This window comes from Symphalangus syndactylus, chromosome 22 (assembly GCF_028878055.3).
Source record: "Symphalangus syndactylus isolate Jambi chromosome 22, NHGRI_mSymSyn1-v2.1_pri, whole genome shotgun sequence".
NCBI lineage: Eukaryota > Metazoa > Chordata > Mammalia > Primates > Hylobatidae > Symphalangus > Symphalangus syndactylus.
This window is the reverse complement of record NC_072444.2, coordinates 73,893,534-73,913,223: the sequence shown is the minus strand read 5'-3', so window position 1 is coordinate 73,913,223 and position 19,690 is coordinate 73,893,534. Positions and strand designations below refer to the sequence as shown.

Below are 19,690 nucleotides of genomic sequence, written 5' to 3'. Positions count from 1 at the left end.
CTAGAACTTTTGAAGCTACTACTGCTGAGGGTGCATCATATGAAAAGGTGTCATCTTCCTTTATCAGGGAGGCTTCCCAGATATTCCCAACTCACTAAGTTTGTATTAGCATCCTAAAATGCATCTCTCCCCAAAAAGAAGAAAGCTAAGTAGCTTCAGCATCGAATTTTATAGTTTAACACATATCACCAATGGTGCGTGGACACAAATGTCAGTGACCTATTTTATGACCCTGGTAACTGTTTCACCAGAGGTCTCCACATCAGTCAAGAAACACACAAGCATGCATTTACACTGTATAATTTAAAAGCTTTATTTCCCCCCACAATTAGCAAATAGATTTCACATTAGTTCAACTGGAAGTTTTCTTCGTACAGTTGCCTTTCTCATTGACTACGCTGTTGGTGGGGAAAACTGCTTTCTCATGAGGGGAAGGGTTAGATTTCATAGAGACGCTCTGAGCTAATCACATAAACAAGAGGGTTTGACCTGGCAGCCTCTGAGGCAGTCAAGGAAGTCAAGAAATCCTTTCAGCTAAAGGCCTAGTCAGGTGGGACTAGTTGCCAGGATCCTCTCTGCAGAACTGACGAAACGTAGCTCTCTTTGACCAGGAAGCCTGGAAGTCAGACCATCTTCTCAGGCCCTGCCAAATTTCCATCCTCAGTCCTGTGGCCTCATGAGGGAACATTTTATCCAAGCAAACCACTGGCTTTCGCCTTGAGGTCCAATGTGCACTCTTCACCAAGTGCAAGATTGATCTTCACTCCAAAGTTCACCGTTCACACAGTTTTTGGCTTGTGCTTTAGAGGCTGGTCTCTGCCTCTCCTAGGAATGGTGGCATCACAGCAATGGAAACACAAAGACCCAGGCAAGCACTGGTAGGTAGAGTGTGGGGGCAATGCCGCCAGATGTTCTCTGAGCGTGCATTATGGCAAACACTGCATTAGTGTGATTGGTGGGTAATTCTACATTGCAGATCATTCCTTCACAGCAAGACCTACACTCCTGTTACAAAAAGGAGAGAGGAAGGGACAGTGAATAATAGGAAGAAGAGGGAAGGGGCAAAAGAAAGAAAGAAAAAAGAAAGGCTTCTTCAGTTCTATCTGAAGACAAATAATTGGAGCTGGTTATCCAATTTTGCGTCATCTAGGCTCTTGGATACCCTTCCACCACCAATGCCAATGGAGTGGAAGGGAAAAACCATGCTGAAAGTCTTTTAGCCTAACTGTGATTTATCTGCATCAAACCCAAGCATTAGCAAGGCAAAGAGGAAGAGAAACTGAATAAGAGTGCTTGATTGAGTCCACAAATCTTCTAAAGGTTTGTAAGGGAAAGCACTCAGACAAAAATGAAAGCTAGGAACCTTTCGGATTAGTCATTGATTTTCTTTCTCAGTGCTACTTGTTAGGGGATAATAATGACTCTCTATTGTCTATGCTAACACCTGATTCTTATCATTACAGCAACAATGGTTTACTAATTACGGTTGCTGAGTGGTGTAAGAAAATAAAAAGGCTTGTCCCTAACAGGTGTTTTTCAGGGGATGTTTTCAGGTAATACCAAAACGTCCCAGGTACAATGCCTCAACCTGACAAGCCCAGACATTCATAGAGGCTTCCAGGATGACTAGGTATGATAAAGGCATCAACTCTAGGCATCCGTATCAGTGTTTCTCAACCCTGGCTGCACATCAGAATCACCTTGGGGAACTTTTTAAAAAGATCCTGACACCCAGGACCTTACCCTGAGGTTCCATTTCAACTGGTCTGGAGAACCTGCCAGCCTGCATCTCTCAACAACAAGCAGAGCTTGTAAAAACTACCCAGGTGATTCTTGTGTAGCTAGAGCTAAAAGCCACTAATATAAGAATCATTTTCTGTACTTACAGGGTAAATCAAATTCTAAAACCTCATGAAATGAACATGCTTTCAAGTAATTCTTTCTTAAGCATTTCAGAATTCCAGGCGTATAAAGGAGTGAAATGCTCATTTAGAATGATAGAATGAGAATGTTGAAGCAATCACTTGATCTAAAAGGTACCTAAAGTTCATCATATTAAACTGAGGCTAATCCTTCAGACTCCCTTCCTCATCTAAACAGAAGCAGTGGATAAGACAAGGTTTCCTTCATAAAAGCTGTCACCATAGTCCTCTTGCCATCTTCCAGTGTCCCTTTGCAGTGTTCTTGGTGACTCCTGGCCATCAACAGAGCAGAGCAGGCTTTGCCATTTTCTTGTGGACAGTTTGCTCTCAGGTCACCAGAGTTGGCCGCACATCATTCACCCACAGTCTGAGGTCTAGGGTCTAGCTCTGGAGTCTGGGAAATGCCGCTTGTTTGTAGCAACATTACTTCTTGTTGAAGGACAGAAAGTCTAACTGTTCTTTGGTCTCCATTTTATCTTTATTATGGAGTCTTTCCTCAAAATGTAAACACGGTCAACATATTACTATCCTTCCTGCCTCTCCTTTGATCTACGACTTACATTACTGGCATGAAAGTTTAGACAATAACACACACACACGATCCTTACCGTATGTTCAGAATCTCGGCTGTGGTGGCAGCCGACAAGATGACATTCGCTTCTGGAGGCGCACTTTTTGGTGATGGATGTGCTTCTTCCGTGGCTGGTGAAGTGATGGACCGTCAAACAGTACTGTGTATCTAGGCAAGAGGAAACAAAAAACAAAACCGCGAAACGAGGTGATTTCAATATCCATATTACAAAAGAGATCTCTTAACAATTAATGCAGAAAGGACGCAAATTCAGGCCCCGCCTGGGGTTTTTAGGCAAGACATTTCATAGCAGTGAACTCTGAAGTTTCTAGATGGTATTTTTCAAAAGACACCAGCTTCTGAAGCACATGTGTGTTTTGAAAATGAACGTAAATGGGCGCTCATCCTGTGGCTTCAGTTACAGCTGAGGAAAAACTGCAAGCATTTTATCAAAACATGGGTCTGCTCATTTGATATGAAAATATTTATGTCTCTGGCCCTCTCTTTCCGTCCCTCTGAAGCACGTTCTCGAAATCTAAAATAAAATGAAAATTGTGAAGGTAAAACGCAATGGGTCAGAACACTTGTTTCATTATTTATAATTTTTCTCTTATATACTAATATGCCATGTGGTAAGCTGGGGTGAAAAGCAGGTGCTTCGAATTACACATCACAATCACCTTTTTCACCCATCTATTAAATTGTAAAACCCGCAATTCATTTTGCACCAGCCTAATAATTTCTCTTCTTTTTTTTTTTTTTTTTTTTTTGAGACGGAGTCTCGCTCTGTCCCCAGGCTGGAGTGCAGTGGCGCGATCTCGGCTCACTGCAAGCTCCGCCTCCCGGGTTCACGCCGTTCTCCTTCCTCAGCCTCCTGAGTAGCTGGGACTATAGGCGCCCGCCACCACCCCCGGCTAATTTTTTTTCGTATTTTTAGTAGAGACGGGGTTTCACCATGTTAGCTAGGATGGTCTCGATCTCCTGACCTTGTGATCCACCCGCCTCGGCCTCCCAAAGTGCTGGGATTACAGGTATGAGCCACTGTGCCCGGCTGCACCAACCTAATAATTTCTATTCTGATTCTAATCCTACCAACATGTTAGACTTTTCTCATCAATGTATTTCCATTTTTTTCCTCCTCTTTAACTCTTACTTCCTCTGTTTCCCACCCACCACCTCCTGCTTAGTGTAGCTACAGTACCTCATTTCTACCCAGAATTATCCTTAAGGTTTTAACCACTCACATTTTATTACTTAGGGTTCTTTGAAGAAGTTTCATTCAATATCCTAGGACATTATTCTTTGGTTCTGTGTCTCTTTTATACCAGAGGCCAATGAAATGCTTCTTAGTTTATTGATCAGAGACTACAACAGCAATGTCATAGAATGGGAAAAAAATTGGACTAAAGCTGAGAAGACTGGGCTTATGGAACTGCCTTTGTCATAGGTGAGCAAGTCATGTTAGATCTTCTGAGCTCTTTTTTTTTTTTTTGGTTTTAGTAAAATGATAGATAATAAGTGTCTTGATGCTTTGATAGGGTTGTGGTAAGCTTTACATAATACAAACAGTAGCAAACCCATATTGAGTGTGCGCTATCAGCCAGGTACTCCTATAACTTGTGTTCAAGCATTCAATCTTCACCATAAGCCTTAAGGTAAGTCATATTAACAGCCTCAATTTACCGGTAAACTGTGGACAATTTCTTGCCCATGGTCACAGAGAAAGAAAATAGTGAAAAGTAGGATTCTAACCCAGGAGGTTTCCCAGGACTTGTACTCCTAACCAGAACATTATTCTACTCCTCAGTATACTTAATATTAAACCACGTGGCAATTGATATGGTTTGAATCTGTGTCCCACCCAAATCTCATATCAAACTGTGAGCCCCCATGTTGGAGAGGGGAGGTAATTAAATCATGGAGATGGATCCTTCATGAATGGTTTAGCGCCATCCCCTTAGTGCTGTTCTTGTGATAGTGAGTTCTCATGAGATCTGCTTGTCTAAAACTGTGTAGCACCTCCCCCCTCTCTTTCTTGCTCCTGCAACCACCATGTGAGATGCCTCATGCCCCCTTTGCCTTCTGCCATGATTGTAAGTTTCCTGAGCCCTCCCCAGAAGCCAAGAAGATGCCAGCATCATGCTTCCTGTATAGCCTACGGAACCGTAAGCTAATTAAATATCTTTTCTTTATAAATGACCCAGTCTTAGGTGTTTCTTTATAGCAATGCAAGAAAGGACTAATACAGTGATATAATGTAGAGTGCCCTACAAGAGTAGCTGACTTCCAGATTCAAAAGGAAAGGGAACCGCTAAAAGTTCTGGAGAAACCATTTCAGTTTCTACTCCAAACAAAGAAGAATGGAAAATTGGTAGCTGCATGTGTTCATACAGAACGGGACGCACGCTAAGGCAGCCCTAAAAAGTCAGCATAAAAGCCAGGGTAAATAAAACAAGAAATGTCATTCTTGTCATATCCTGTTACACAGAAGACTTCTTTTAACAACACCAACAGACCACAGAAGTGAAGCTGTAAAGTAAAAAGGAAACCTGAGATGACAAAGAACAATAGCCGTAGGCCTATTTGCCCCGAGAAATGGTTGACACTCACTCCCTGAAGTGACAAAGTGAAAAGTAAGAAGTTACACCCTCAATTAGAATTCCAGGTGGTTAGTATCTTTGGGACCTGCCTGGACTATAGTAAGAATGTGCTATCTTGCCATGCTGGAATGCAGGGCCATTCCGTATTGAGCCCATTAAGGGTCAGCCTCTCAGGTGGACTCGGCAGAGCTGACTCTCTTCCACCCTTCCCATCTCTGATGTTTTCTTGGTGGTGGAAAGCTACAGCTTCTCCTTTGGTTCAGCCATGTTTCAGCAGAGAAGAAATCCTAAAGCCCAGAAACAGCCATGCATCTTCTTTGCCTGCATGCTAAGATGGCTTTGGTCAACTAATGACAAATTGGAGCATTATGCACAGACCTAGAAGGAGCAGTGTTTTGGTACAATTCAAAACAACAGCATGAGCCATGAAGATAAGGCCTACCAGGTTGGACATCAGCGCCGCAGTTTACTGCTGTTCTAACCCTTGCTGCCCAGTTTTCAAGGCAACTTAAAGCAAATTGTTAAAGGATGATACTCTCTGAAATAAATTAGTAAAGAGAAGCATCAACAAACCTTGAAAACTTTGAAATAACAAAGATAAATTTCTGTTGAAAATGTAGAAATAGATCCCCAAATACATACAATCATGCATGCACATACACTCATAAGCGCACACACAACTTAAGGACAATCCCTTGACAGAAATGTAAAAGAACCTCAAGAAAAACACATTTTGGTAATTAATTATTCTTGAAAATAAATAACAAAAAACACTGTCCATATGGACATTGTGCTAATTTATGGCCATTTGTGCTAATTTATGGCATAAGATTCTCAGGCATAGTAGAGGTCTCCAATGTGTAGTATTTATTGGCTTTACACATTGGTTTTAACTGGAAGAGGTAAAGCTATGCCACTGCTATAAATAATGTGGTATTGGAATTTCCAAAAGATTCATGGTAACAGTAGACCAGAACTAGTTATCTCTAATTCTGTAAGAGTTTTTTTTTCTTGGCCTTTTATATCTGAAAAAACCTAAAAAATGGTACATCCTAAAATCTGAACAACCCGATCTCCTCATAAGTAGGGTTTTAACATTTCAATTCATCCATCAGCACATTCTGTCTGCTTTACTTCCAAGTTCATATGCATTCAATCATTCACCTCCCCACCTCCTCTGCTCCTACCAACCTAGTCCAAATTCTCATCTTCTGTCTGAAGACGAGAGTCCTCATTTGGCGTTCCCTTCTACTCTTGTCCCCAACCCTCCATTCTCCACACAGCAGCCAGAGCAATATTTTGGAACACAACTGCTATGTATTCCCTAGCTTCAAAGTCCCTACCGCCTTCTTATCACCTTTACAATAAAATCCAAACTATCAGAAAAAAGAAGCTCCTGCATGTCCTGGCCCTTGCTTCCCTCTTGGATCCTTCCTCCATCTCCCACTAAGCCTCTGCAGCCAGTCTACTTCCTGTTCATTGAAGAGGCCAAGCCAACTCTCAGCCTTGAAAACTCTGCATTTGTGATTCCCTCTTCCCAGTATGTTCTTCCCACAGATCTCCACATGGCAGCTTGCTGTTGTCACTCAGGTCTCAGTTCTAAGGTACAGTTCTCAGAGAAGATTTCCCTGACTATCTAATCAGAGGCTTCCATTCATTCTGTCAGCAAATATTTACTGAGTAAACATGGGCCAGGCACTGGATTAGGCACTGGGATATATCAGTAAACTAAACAAACTAAAAAGATACTTGGAAGTTTGTTAAATGAATGAATGAGTTTCCCAAATATCAATGTATCTCAAGAGTATAGAAATCATCCTTTGTTTTGAGATGGTAAGTATGACTTTTCTAGAGGTATAATCGAGTATTTCTGAAATTCTGAGAATGACTTAATCAATATTGTGGTCTATGTGTTCTCCCTGGTAAATAACATTTAAGAAATTCTTCCTTAAGGTACTCAACTTCAATTTGAGGCTTTGACACCAGTTTCCAAGAACTCTCAATATAGTCTGATGTCCGGATAGTCTCAGAAAAATAATACATCTGATTCCTAAAGAACATCATCAAGTCAGGAGAGATTCAAATGAAATGAGATCACAGAAGTCTTCCAAACTCAGCACACTTACTTTGTGGACACCATTTGTCTTCTGCCCATCGATTGCAGTTATAATTATCCCCTGCGTTTTCACAAGTAAAGCACTTGAAGCTATTTGGAAATGGTGTAGCTTTAAAGAAAAAAGCAAAGTGAAACAGTAAGTTACAGAAGACAAAAATTTCAAACATCGAACATGGTACAAAATGAACAACTTTAATAGATGAAACAAAACTTACAAGCTTTCATCCTTACAATTTCTGTTTCTAGAGAGCTAGATTTACCCACCCATCAGGCTTTTGGGGAATTTTCTATATTCCGTTTGGTTTAAATATGTCTTCTAAGAATTGCCACTATAGAGTGATGAAAGTGGTCCCACAGCTACTTTGAAAGATGCATAGTATTGTTCTATTATCATTTATAATTTGGGAATAAGTAGGGGTTGAAGGGGTGAATGAGGGCAGTAGAGGTATTGGAACACATGTGTCATCCCTGAAAAGAACTGGAGTCAGATTAACCTGAGTTTGAATTCTGTTCTCCCCACAGATTAGTTGTGCCATTTTTTAAAATTCTAAGATATAGTAATATTTATATTAATAATGAAGATCCCCATGACTTGCAGAGGTATAATGAGGATTAAATGGGAAGTTGCAAGAAAATACCTTGTGGTCTCTAGCACGTAAAATCATGCTGGTTTCTGTCCATATGCACTTCCCATACAGCTACATTTAACCTCAAACAAGTAATCTCATCTGATATATGCCAATTATCACAACATTAGACCTTGGCCAGGAATATAACATTTAATATGAGGATGATAGTAATTCTTAAGCCCTTATAATTGGGCCAGTTTGTTATGGAAAGAAGAATTTATGAGTTGCTGGTAGTCTGGACTGAGAGCAACTTGTCTTTATGCCTTTTTTTTTGGGTGGGGGGCATTGTATCTTGTAATTTTAGTGGACAAGAAGAAAAAAAAATAATTTGACATTTCTGTATAGACCAGGTATAGGACCCTGTGTAAAACTTTCAATTCTCCCATTTTCCTAAGACAAAGACACTGTTTCATTCTCTTCATTCTATTAGTAAGACAGTAACCATCTTAGTAATATAACTAGAAGATGGGGTGAAAATCAGAAAGCAGTGGGTATTTCAGATAAAGGGGAAGATATGTATGGTAGCATAAAACAAGAACAAAATATCAAAAGCTAAAGTTTGGAGGACAAGAAGTTAAATACTGAGAATATATTTCAGTTTTGCCTATGTTCAAAAGTGTATTAGCAGGAAAATAAATAATGACATCCATTTTCACCAATTAAATCAGTACAGTTAAAAAATACTTATAGTCAATGCTGGTAGATAAATGGTTAAAGTATAAATTGGCACAACCTTTTTGATTTAGTAATTCCAATTCCAGGAAATCTATTCTAAGGTCATTAGCCAGTTGAAGAAAAAGTGAATTTAAAAAGATTTTCAGTGAAGAATTATTTAACATTTAGCTTGCTTGTGATTTATTTTTCTCTCTGATATAAAGTGTGGAGGAATAGTGAAATAAGCTACAGACCAGCCTTATGATTTTTTTAAATGTAGAAGACATTAAACTATCTTCAAAGACATTAGAAAATATTCAAAATATGTATAAAGAGGGAAAAACAGTGTAAACGAAATTTGTACGATCTCAGTATATCACATATGTAAATACACATACATAGAAAAAATATTGGAAGGAAATATTCCAAAAGAAAAGCTCCTTTGAATCTTGAGGTTATGAATTAATTTTATTTTCTTCCATATGTTTTCTGTCTCTTTGGAATTTTCTATAATGAACATGTATTACTTTTTTTTTCTTTTTTAAAATGATTTTTTTCTCATCATAAAATTGTACTAAGCTTAAAAATTTCAAAATTTGTAGAGAAGGTAGGGTCTATGAAAATGATGTCTGTGCCATGTCTTTCAGCTATCAGTATACAATTTTTTTTTTTTTTTTTTTTTTTTTTTGAGACGGAGTCTCGCTCTGTCGCCCAGGCTGGAGTGCAGTGGCGCAATCTCGGCTCACTGCAAGCTCTGCCTCCCGGGTTCACGCCATTCTCCTGCCCCAGCCTCTCCGAGTAGCTGGGACTACAGGTGCCCGCCACCACGCCCGGCTAATTTTTTTTGTATTTTTAGTAGAGACGGGGTTTCACCGTGGTCTCGATCTCCTGACCTCATGATCCACCCGCCTCGGCCTCCCAAAGTGCTGGGATTACAAGCGTGAGCCACTGCACCCGGCCCAGTATACAATTATTACCAATTTAGAAATGTATAATGGTAGTTCAAGGTGTGTATGTGTAAGTATATGTACGTGTCTATAGTATACATGTGTATATATGCACACACACAGAGAGATGACTGTCCCAAATAATAAAGCACAGAGTAAAGAACAGTAATGATATAGATCTCATTTACGAGTAGTATAAGAAGAGGGGGTTCTCACATCTGACCATGTATCAACAGTATCAGGAGAGTTTCTTAAAAAAGAAAAGCAGAGAAAAAAGATATAAATATATTCTGCATCTCACCCTCTTGACTATTAAATCTCTGGAGAAGTGATTACGGATATGCAGTTAAAAATCCTTTCATCATGATTCTGATACTCTTCCAGGCGTGGGAACCACAGGCACCCACATGTATACCAAATAATTTTTTAGTTATAAGAATCACTCTCTAATAAAGTATATCAAAGATGTTTTACTTGTCTGAAAAGAAAGGAGGGTTAATGACATATGTATACAAACACATATCTAGACATATGTATGTAAAATGTATTAACATATATATCCTGTATGTGTTACTAATATTTGCCTATCTTTAAACTATTAGTGGAAAAGTTGAGTCTTATGTAACCTTTGCTAATGGTGATTATGAGTGGTAGTAATGAAAATCCAGGTGATATTTCCCTCCAAATTTCAAACATACAAATCTGTTTTCAAAATTGTTAATGGCCACTTGAAAGAATTAATAGATCATTTATGCAGAAACATTCAACAGCCAATTTCCTTCTCCAGGGAAGACACAGACAAAGAACAATGAATTTCCTCTACTATGCCATGATTAGGAACGGTGCTCCAAAAGTTTTTTTAAAACAAGAATGCTTTTAAAACTTCAGCAGGAAGCCAGACTATTTTAAGGAAATGGAGAACATTTCACTTCCCATACGCTTACCCATAGAAGTAATGGAGACTTTCTGTCTTATTCTAGGGATAAACCAAATGTTCTGGGAAAGATGAAGTTACAATAAATGGAAAAGGGGGCTTCATATCAACACTCTGGCCCCACAGCCATGAACTAGGATGGCAACCACCACTACTTACGGTCGAGAGGAGGCCTCACATTATAGAAGTTGATGTTCTTGGCGAATGCCCAGCTTTCTGAGAAGATAACGATCTGGACAACAGCTACAGCGAGAGTGTGACAGAGGAGCCGCATGCTGACCTTGTGTGCTGGGCGGTCCAAACTCTTATATCTATGGTGAAAAGACACACTGGTTCAGTTTCTTTATATTTTACATCAGTGGGTGTGTGTTTTGCTTCTGTTTGGAAAGCTCCATTATCCAAATATATCCAACCATCTACCTGTTGTGTAGGGCCAGGACCTGCGAGTAAATTGCATTGTTTTTGATCAGATGAAAGGTAAGTAATGACCTCCTTCTACTGGTCAGGCCTCTGCACTAGCCAGGTGGGCTTTAGCAGAACACTCGATGGCCTTTTGACTTCAGGAAGGACAAGCAGGCAGAGCTGGCCTGGCTGCACCCCATTCCCTCAGTGCCTGCGGCTAGCTGGTTTCCTCTGTGCTGAATCACTGGATTTCTTAAATCAACCGTGGTTCTGAGGCATGTTGAGCCAAAGTCACTGGACCACCTATCTGTCAGTTCCATTCCTTGAGTCAACACTTACATCTGATAAATTTTGCAACTCTTTCAAAACCTAGAAGAAACAATAAAAGTGGGAGCAGTGAGGAGGACAGCAGGGGAAAGGACAAGGAGTCTGAGAAATAAAATCTCTGCCAGATCCTAGAGCACACCCATACTGAGAAGAGAGACAAGAGTCATCGTGAACTGCCAGCCCCTCCCGTTTCTGTCACCCTGGGCACAAGAAGCTGCCAGGAGGCTCTAGAGGAAACAGAATAAAAGTTGTCTGAAAAGCTGACAACCATATAATGTTAGTCCTGGTCCACAAATACTACTCACCGCATTTATAGACTTTAAGTAGGCAGGGGAAAATCCCAACGAAATGACAGACAGGCACATAGCACTGAGTAAAAGATACGACATCTTAAGCCCCCTGGCTCTACTCCCCCAGAGGCAGAACTGGTAGGAAGAAAATTCATAATGTCACCACTGACAGGTTTCCTTTGACAAGGGGGAGGTGTGGGCAACAGAAAAAGTATGTAACTGGGAACCCAAAGACCTTGGTTCAGGTGCTGGCTCTGCTATTTATTAGCTGCCTGACCTTGGGCAAGCTCTTGAATCTCTATTAACCTCAATTTCCTCATCTGTAATGTGGCTTAATAATACCTACACTGCCCACATATTTAGGTAAATGTGAGCGTCAAATGTGGGTTCAGAAAGGATCACATAGGATTGTGTACATAAAAGAACTCATCATAAAAGTTCTGTGAAAATACTGGAATACTAGAGTTCAATACTATCCGCTGAACTCCTTCTTGCTGAATCAACTGGTTTCAATGGGTTTAGGGAATTTTTCAAAGGAAAAAGTTTGATCTCTGCATATACAAGCATAATCCTTCACATGCACATTTTGTTTGAAGCCAGAGCAATAATGCATAGATTCTAGGAATTTTCTTCCCTCTCTTATTGTGGGTATACTGATTTTGCATGTGTCACTAATCAGGCCTGCCTATGGGGACGGAACTAAATTACTAGACAATACGTAGCCACAACATCCTATCATACCTATTGATGGTGTTTGCCACTGATAGAACTGAGTTGCTAAGTACTCAGAGTTATAAAACAACAACAGAGTTACAAAACAACAACAACTTTTGTGAGTATGTTTCAAAAAACAATAGCTGAACTTTCTACACTGCATTATAGCTCATGTACATAATCATACCTAGTGATATATAAAAATATATATAATTCTTTCCTGGTTCATTTTAGAAACCAAGATTGACCTTTCAGTTATTGGATTTCTAAATTCTATTCTTATGCTCTTTCTGAAGAAATGGACAGTTAGCAAATAATATTATCCCTTACAGTCAAGTGGTTGTACTGATACAGATTCTGCTTCTCCTATTCATTTCTCTGAGTTGGTCTATTCCAGTCATTATTATACCCTTCCTTATACCAGTGGAGACCCTTTGAGTGGGAGCCTTTTTCACAGTCTCAGAAGGACTGTGTTCCAGTAGCAATCCTCAGGTGTTCTTATAATATGGAGAGAAGGCCTAAGATACAGGTTTCAGTGTCGCGTTATCTACATTCAAATCTCTTTTTCACTACTAAGCAACTATGGGACCTTAGACAAGTTGCTGAAGATTTCCAAGCCTTGGCTTCCTCATCTCTAGAACGAGCATAGGATAGTACTTACCTCATCGTTTTGAAGTGAGGACTGAACGACCCAGTGCCTAGGGAAGCTAAGCACGTAGTTTGCACGCACTGAGTCGTTGAGCTGAGTGCATGTGCTGAGCATGTGGTTAAAGCTCTATTTATTGAGCACTTTCTACTCAATAGTAAAGAACATTGGCTCAAATACCTGTATCCAAAACTGCTATTTGGTGCAAGTTCCTTAACTTCCCTGTACCAAAATTTTTGCATCTATAAAATGGGAGTAATAATACCCACTTCATAGGGTTGTAGGAATTAAATCAATGCCTGTAAAGTACTTAAATTAGTTATGTGTGTGGAATTTTGCTAATTTTTACTAAGTAAGCACTTACTATTACGAACAAATCCCCAGTTTGGTATCACAAGTAAGAAGTTTGGTTTTCCTCATGTAATCTCAGTGTGAGACAAAAGCCCATTCATTTATTCAACATGTTGTTATTGATACCTAATAAATAACAAGTTATTGTTATCACTGACTCCCCAACAAGGTCTTGACTCTAATGCAAATTGCATTTTAGAGGGAGAAGACGGGCAATACATGTGGGCAAAACATAATTTCAGACAGTCATAAGTTTCATGAAGGAAACACAATAAGGTGAGACGATGGTGAATAGAAGGTGCTACTTTACACAGACAACGGACCCAGTATGTCTCTCTGAGTAGGTGACATTTGAACAGGTAAGTTAAATCATGGGAAAAAATCAGCCAAGCAAAGAATCAAGGGAAAAGTGACCAAGGTCCTAAGATGGAAAGAAGCTTGCCTCATGGGGGGAACTCAAAAAAAGCAGCCAGTGTGGCTGGAACATGAAGAAGTAGGGGACTGGACAGTCAGGGAGTCGGTGGGACCAGATCACACAGATGCTTACAGGCCGTGGCAAGAATTTTGAGTCTAGCAAAATCAAGAAATTGTTTAATTTAGACCATCTAATTGTGAAAAATGCCAAGAATGCTTTTTCTCTGTCAAGTAATTGGTCCCAGATTCCTAGCCTTATCTCTAGTTCCTGAAATAAAGGGATACAAATGATAGTGAACATAGAGGAATATGGAATTCAGATACACTGCAAAGGTCTCTCTAAGAATAAATGATAAACTTAAAAACAACCGATCGAAAACAAATACAAGGATTAGGCTTCTTTCTGGTTTTTCCATCCTTCAAAATAGCACTGTAGGAACCCTGGTGTCATTATCATTGTACAAGTGAGGAAACCGTGGTTTGGCAGCAACATATGTAATGATCCCAGCACACTGCTCAGAACATAATATCCTCTCAAGAAACTTCCACATAGCACAGCCTAGCCTGCTAAACTTGAAAACTAATGAGAAGTATACCAAAGATTGCTTCCATATAGACAAAATGTATTTTCATTTCCATTTTTAACTAAAACAGCATAGACTTATTCTATCAAAATTCTGCAAAACTGCCAAAGTTTTGCCTGTCAAGTGAGGAAAGTACTAAATAAAAATGTCTTCTATTTCCAGAGCGTGTTTTCTTTTTTTTTTTTTTTTTTTTTTTTTGAGACGGAGTCTTGCTCTGTCGCCCAGGCTGGAGTGCAGTGGCACAATCTCTGCTCACTGCAAGCTCCGCCTTCCGGGTTCACGCCATTCTCCTGCCTCAGCCTCTCCGAGTAGCTGGGACTACAGGCGCCCGCCACCACGCCCGGCTAATTTTTTGTATTTTTAGTAGAGACGGGGTTTCACCGTGGTCTCGATCTCCTGACCTCGTGATCCGCCCGCCTCGGCCTCCCAAAGTGCTGGGATTACAAGCGTGAGCCACCGCGTGTTTTCTAATCGATTACCATCGACTGCTTCTTCCTGAGCACCTATCTCTCTCTCATCTATCCTTCAGTGTGTAGGTTTGTGTTAACATGACTGTTTTATTTTTCACAACTCAAACACATTAGGATAATGAAAAAGTAAATGACTAACTATAGTAGCTGACAGTTGTTTTACATTCAGAATCATTTCACAGAGACTCTGAACTAAAAATGATCTGCCGAGACTTTGCTGAGTAGGCTTTCATTGCAGTCTTTGTGGCAGAACAAGGTCACAATAGACCTTATATTTTGCTCCAGATGGGGAGAAATCTTTCATATGGATTAGATTAAGCCATTCAGGTTATTTTCTCCGAAGCCATCACATAGAGCAGTGTTACTTCTTCATATGCGAAGACAGGCGACCTACGAGCGTCTTCAGGTTATTTGCAAAACTGTGTGTCTAGACATGTTTTCCCTCTGGGTGGAGTATCTCAAAGGAATCCACATGATCGATTGCAGAGACCCACATAATGGTTAAGGGCGACTTCTTGCTGTTTCAGAATATGGCTATAATAATTTGGCTTCCTGTGACTTAGACATTTTCATATTTTGACACTAAGAGAAAAAGTTCCACATAGATATTAGGTATCGTGACTTCAAGGGTAGCTCAAAACATCTTTCCCAATACAGAGCTTATTACCGTCATCCATCTTTCCCACATAGTATGCCTGGTCAGAAATCCCTCACCCATGGTACTGATCTTTCCTGTGTTTTATGAGTCCTCCCTTCGGAAGATACATTAATACTTGCTCCAGAATGCAGAGTGCTTCTTTGCCAGAAGGAAGGGATTTCTGCAAGGCATATTTATAGGGATACAGAAGGGATGGGCAACTCTCAGGCTTCCAGAGAATGGCAGGTAGCCAGATTTGTAAATTTAGGAAACCCCACCTGAGACTTTGGCCTATTACTGACCAGAATCAAGGACTTACCTGACACTTGGTCCAGAAGCATGACTATTTCCCAAGTCTGAGCTCGGATAATCATCCCATCCAACATGTGGCATTTTACACTTCCAGGGAAAAGACAGAAAGTTGATGGGGTCTTCAGGAAGCAGCACATCTTTGACATCATAAACTCTTTTGAGGTAGGAAAATGACCCACATTTTTTTTGTTATATGCCCCAGGCCATGCTCAGTGCATGCTAGATACTCAGTAGATACTTTATAGAACAGAGCCAACCTCATTAGCTATGACCTATAAAGAGTGCCTTAGCTAGTAAGAAAGACCAAAGTTGTGGGCAGTAAAGAATTGGCAGGGTGTCCAAAGATGATAAAGAAATGATGAAAGGTGATTTGAAAAAGAAGAGACTAAACAAAGGTGGCAAATGCTGCCATTTCTTGCACAATTGCTAAAAATGAGTCAGCAAGCACGAGGCCAAGTGCAGCTGCCAATAAAATAAACGAAATAGATAATGTAAGCGGAACAGCTCTACTAAGTCCAACATGCCTATCAACACTCACATTCACACCTTCCTGCAAGCACCACTCATCTCACAGTAAGACACTTTAATGACAGTCTTTAACAGGCCCGGCTTCCCTTGTAAAAAGAATAGAAGGCAAAGTAGAAATTCAAAATGAGAGCTGAAATTTTACTCAGCAAGAATGGAATCGACAAAAAGACTCCTCTTCCAAAGGGAAATTGGCCAGAAAAGTTTACCGTTTACTTGCTTCTGGCTGTTAGGCCAGATTGGCAACTGGAGATATTTCAGTTCCCATTAAATTTAGGAAGAACACTGGTGGGGCTTAGTCAAGACCAGGTGCTCACTCCCTTCCTTGCAGGGGAACTGAGGCTTCAGTTCCTAACCTTCCCTGGGCGTTGGGAACCCAATTCCTACGGCTTGAATTTCTCTTTGCCAATAGGTTCTCTATTTCTGGTTCATGGAGGGTTGTTTTCCCCCACAAGTTTAAATATGAATTATTTTAATTTTAATATATTTAATCTAGCATTCTATGTGCCTGAAGCAGAATAGGAGAGAGAAGTTGAGCTTACAATCAGCTCCATCATCTTGATCTGATGATTAGCTCTCTATAGGGCACAACAGACTTTACTCTTGGATAACAACATTCAATAGGGAAAAATAAAAGCATGATTCAGCCTTAGCCTTCACTATAGCTTGTCCAAATCTTGAAAGTAGTGCAATTATAAGTCATGCATTTGTACCAGGTACTGTACTGAGCACACCGTCCTTGTGCGCTCAAAAATTATTGGGACCAAAAGTCAATATGAGCCACTGGTAAGATGTGACTGACAAGAATTAATACAATCATCTTTGAGAAGAGGAATAACAATGAGCTTTAGGTTCAGAAATACCTAGAAGAAAATTCTGGTCCTACATTTACCAATCAGGTGACCACAGAGTTAAGAAATACTGTGCCCATTTGCCAGTAAGAAAAGTGAGTCTTAGAGTCACACAGGAAACTTCTAAGTTGTGGTGTGGATTGAGCACAATTAATAAGCAAAATACATTTCACTTAGATGGGGTTCAAGAAATCTTAGGTGCCTGCTTCCGCCGTTTCTCCCTCCTTCACCCTTGCTTTAGACATCATTAGCAGCAGAATGGAGATCAGATCAAGTGGCATAAATGTTCAGCTTCATTGCATACTGGCTGGAGTAAATCTGGTCAACAGGATTGAATTCTGTGCACTGATTTCTTAAGATTTAGAAATTCTCTCTACTGCAACCAAGGGAAAGTTGGAATGAATGACTGCCAAGGTCCCTTCTACTTCTAATAATCTATAATTTTTATGGAAAGAGATTAATGAAGAATTCTAGTTATTCCACAAAGAGTCAGAAATGTAATACAGCAGTCCCATCACATTTCAGATTCCTGCTGTACTGCTTTAAATAATCTAAACTTACAAAAAATCTCATCAAGCACAGGATCAAAAACTCACCAGAAATAAGTAGCTCATTTTTTAAGTATAAAGCTGTATATTTTGCAATGCCAAAGCTTTTTCTACTACATGCAACCTGATCAAGGAGACTGTCTAAAGCAGCACTGATGTTAAAATAATTTCATTATGCAAATCAATTTTAAATCTAATCATGAATTAATACATGGCCCATAAGTGTATAATTTGGGTGGAGAAACAGTCTAATCAATTTTAAAGACATCTTTTTAAATGTGATTCAAATTTTAAGAAAAAGCTAAAAGACTCTTCTAAGGTAACAGCTCTTCAACTACATTTCTGTCAAAGACAAGATTTTATACCTTTTTGGAGACGGCTTTCATGACACCAGAAAGGTAACATGGTAAGAGCTCCACATAGACAAAATTTAAAAGCAGTGAGGCGCGGTGGCTCACGCCTGTAATCCCAGCACTTTGGGAGGCCGAGGTGGGCAGATCACGAGATCAAGAGTTCGAGACCAGCCTGACCAACATGGTGAAACCCCGTCTTTACTTAAAAAATACAAAAATTAGCTCGGCTGGTGGCACGTGCGTGTAATCCCAGCTACTCAGGAGGCTGAGGCAGGAGAATCACTTGAACCTGGGAGGTGGGGGTTGCAGTGAGCCGAGGTCATGCCACTGCACTCTAGCCTGGGTGACAGAGCAAGACTCTGTCTCACAAAAAAGAAAAGAAAAAAAAAAAAAGAAAAGCTTAGATGTTTAGGAATTAGAAACTCCCTTTAAAAAGAATCAAGATTGGTTTGCCATGTCTTATCCAACTATTTGGAGAAATGGTAGGAACCTAATAAGTGCATTGATCACATTTGAGAGTCTCCTTCACACAGGTGGAATAATTTTTACCCTGTTTGCTTCCCTAATGATTTTTAGGAGGCTTATGCCAAGTCATGTATGCATTAAAGCTCTTCAAAATACTGAATAAAACCCATACTGGATGAGAGGATAGTAAAGATCCTAATCCCTTCCATGAACGAAGCACTCAGCTGTGCATTTCCCTTTGCTCTGTACTTCCTAGAAGCCAGGGGAGACATGGGACACATTGATTCTCATTATTTGAGAAAAGATAACTCTTCTGATACTTAATTCTCTAATTAATGAGTCATACCAGCTACAATATAGGGGCCGCCAAACAACATATGAATAATGCCTGAAATTTGTTTTGAGGACCTCCAGATGCATCCATCACTTGGCCATTTATTTATTTTTCTTGAGACAGATTCTTGCTCTGTCGTCAGGCTTGAGTGCAGTGGTGCGATCTCGGCTCACTGCAACCTCCACCTCCCGGGTTCAAGCGATTCTCTTGCCTCAGCCTTCTGAGTAGCTGGGACTATAGGCGTGAGCCACCATGCTCAGCTAATTTTTGTATTTTTAGTAGAGACGGAGTTTCACCATGTTGGCCAGGATGGTCTCGATCTCTTGACCTTGTGATCTGCCCGCCTCGGTCTCCCAAAGTACTGGGATTACAGGCATAAGCCACCGTGCCCAGCCTGGCCATTTCTTTAAAAAAGCCAAAGACATAACATTGAAAGGTAATTCTATACAGACCCGTCTGCTATCAGGTGTATAAATGAAAGATTTGTTTTTCTTTTCCATGGGAGAGGAGTGTCTTTATACTTGAGAGAAAGATATAGCTGGACAGAAGTTCTATAGGAGAGCTGCTCTCTTTACTGAACTCATTTCTTTTAATAACCAATCAAAGTTCTCTTAAGAGAAAGGGAGGCTGAAATGTCCGGCAGCTGGCTAACGGTCCATTACTCGACATTGGCTGAGTGGAGGAGTGGATCATGCCACAAATGCACTCTAATACATGGCACTCAGTTGAGGAAATTTAGCATTCAGGGTCACTCTGTGTAAGGTGATGGCTAGCACTTTTTGACTTCATTTAGCCTCAGCTGACATAGCAAAATGATCGTAAAAATAATATTTTCATACAGATGTGTTTCTCACTTGAGAAATGTCTCTGTATATGTGTGTTTGGATATGTGTATATATGCATATACACAGTCATACATATATTTTATTGAATGAATTCGTTGCTTAAGCACTATGTGCCAGATTGTAAAACTGTCCCTAGAACTCTGTTTAAGAGACAGTATTCCCTATAATCTAACTGCCTTCAGCACCCACATGGTTATGTTTCAACTGGGAGAGCTGCACGATGCAGAATTGTTACTATGCATCTGTCCT

The 19,690-nt window shown here is 40.1% G+C and overlaps 1 protein-coding gene across 10 annotated transcripts in view; it reads right to left on the bottom strand.

Moving 5' to 3' along the window:
* Window positions 1–288: 288 nt before the first annotated feature.
* Window positions 289–19,690, bottom strand: part of LYPD6B (LY6/PLAUR domain containing 6B) — a 195,946-nt gene continuing 176,544 nt past the window's right edge. For 8 of the 10 annotated variants that reach the window (XM_055261728.2, XM_055261729.2, XM_055261733.2 and 5 more), the window contains 4 exons: window positions 10,533–10,684; window positions 7,220–7,318; window positions 2,531–2,661; window positions 289–1,005 (listed from right to left, as the gene is read on the bottom strand). In XM_055261728.2, the coding sequence (XP_055117703.1) occupies window positions 841–1,005; window positions 2,531–2,661; window positions 7,220–7,318; window positions 10,533–10,684 (547 nt within the window). In that variant the 3' untranslated portion in view covers window positions 289–840. Of the gene's footprint in view, window positions 1,006–2,530; window positions 2,662–7,219; window positions 7,319–10,532; window positions 10,685–10,793; window positions 11,011–15,527; window positions 15,547–19,690 lie in introns of those variants that run through there. The other 2 variants (XM_063631117.1, XM_055261737.2) reach the window with 2 other exon arrangements.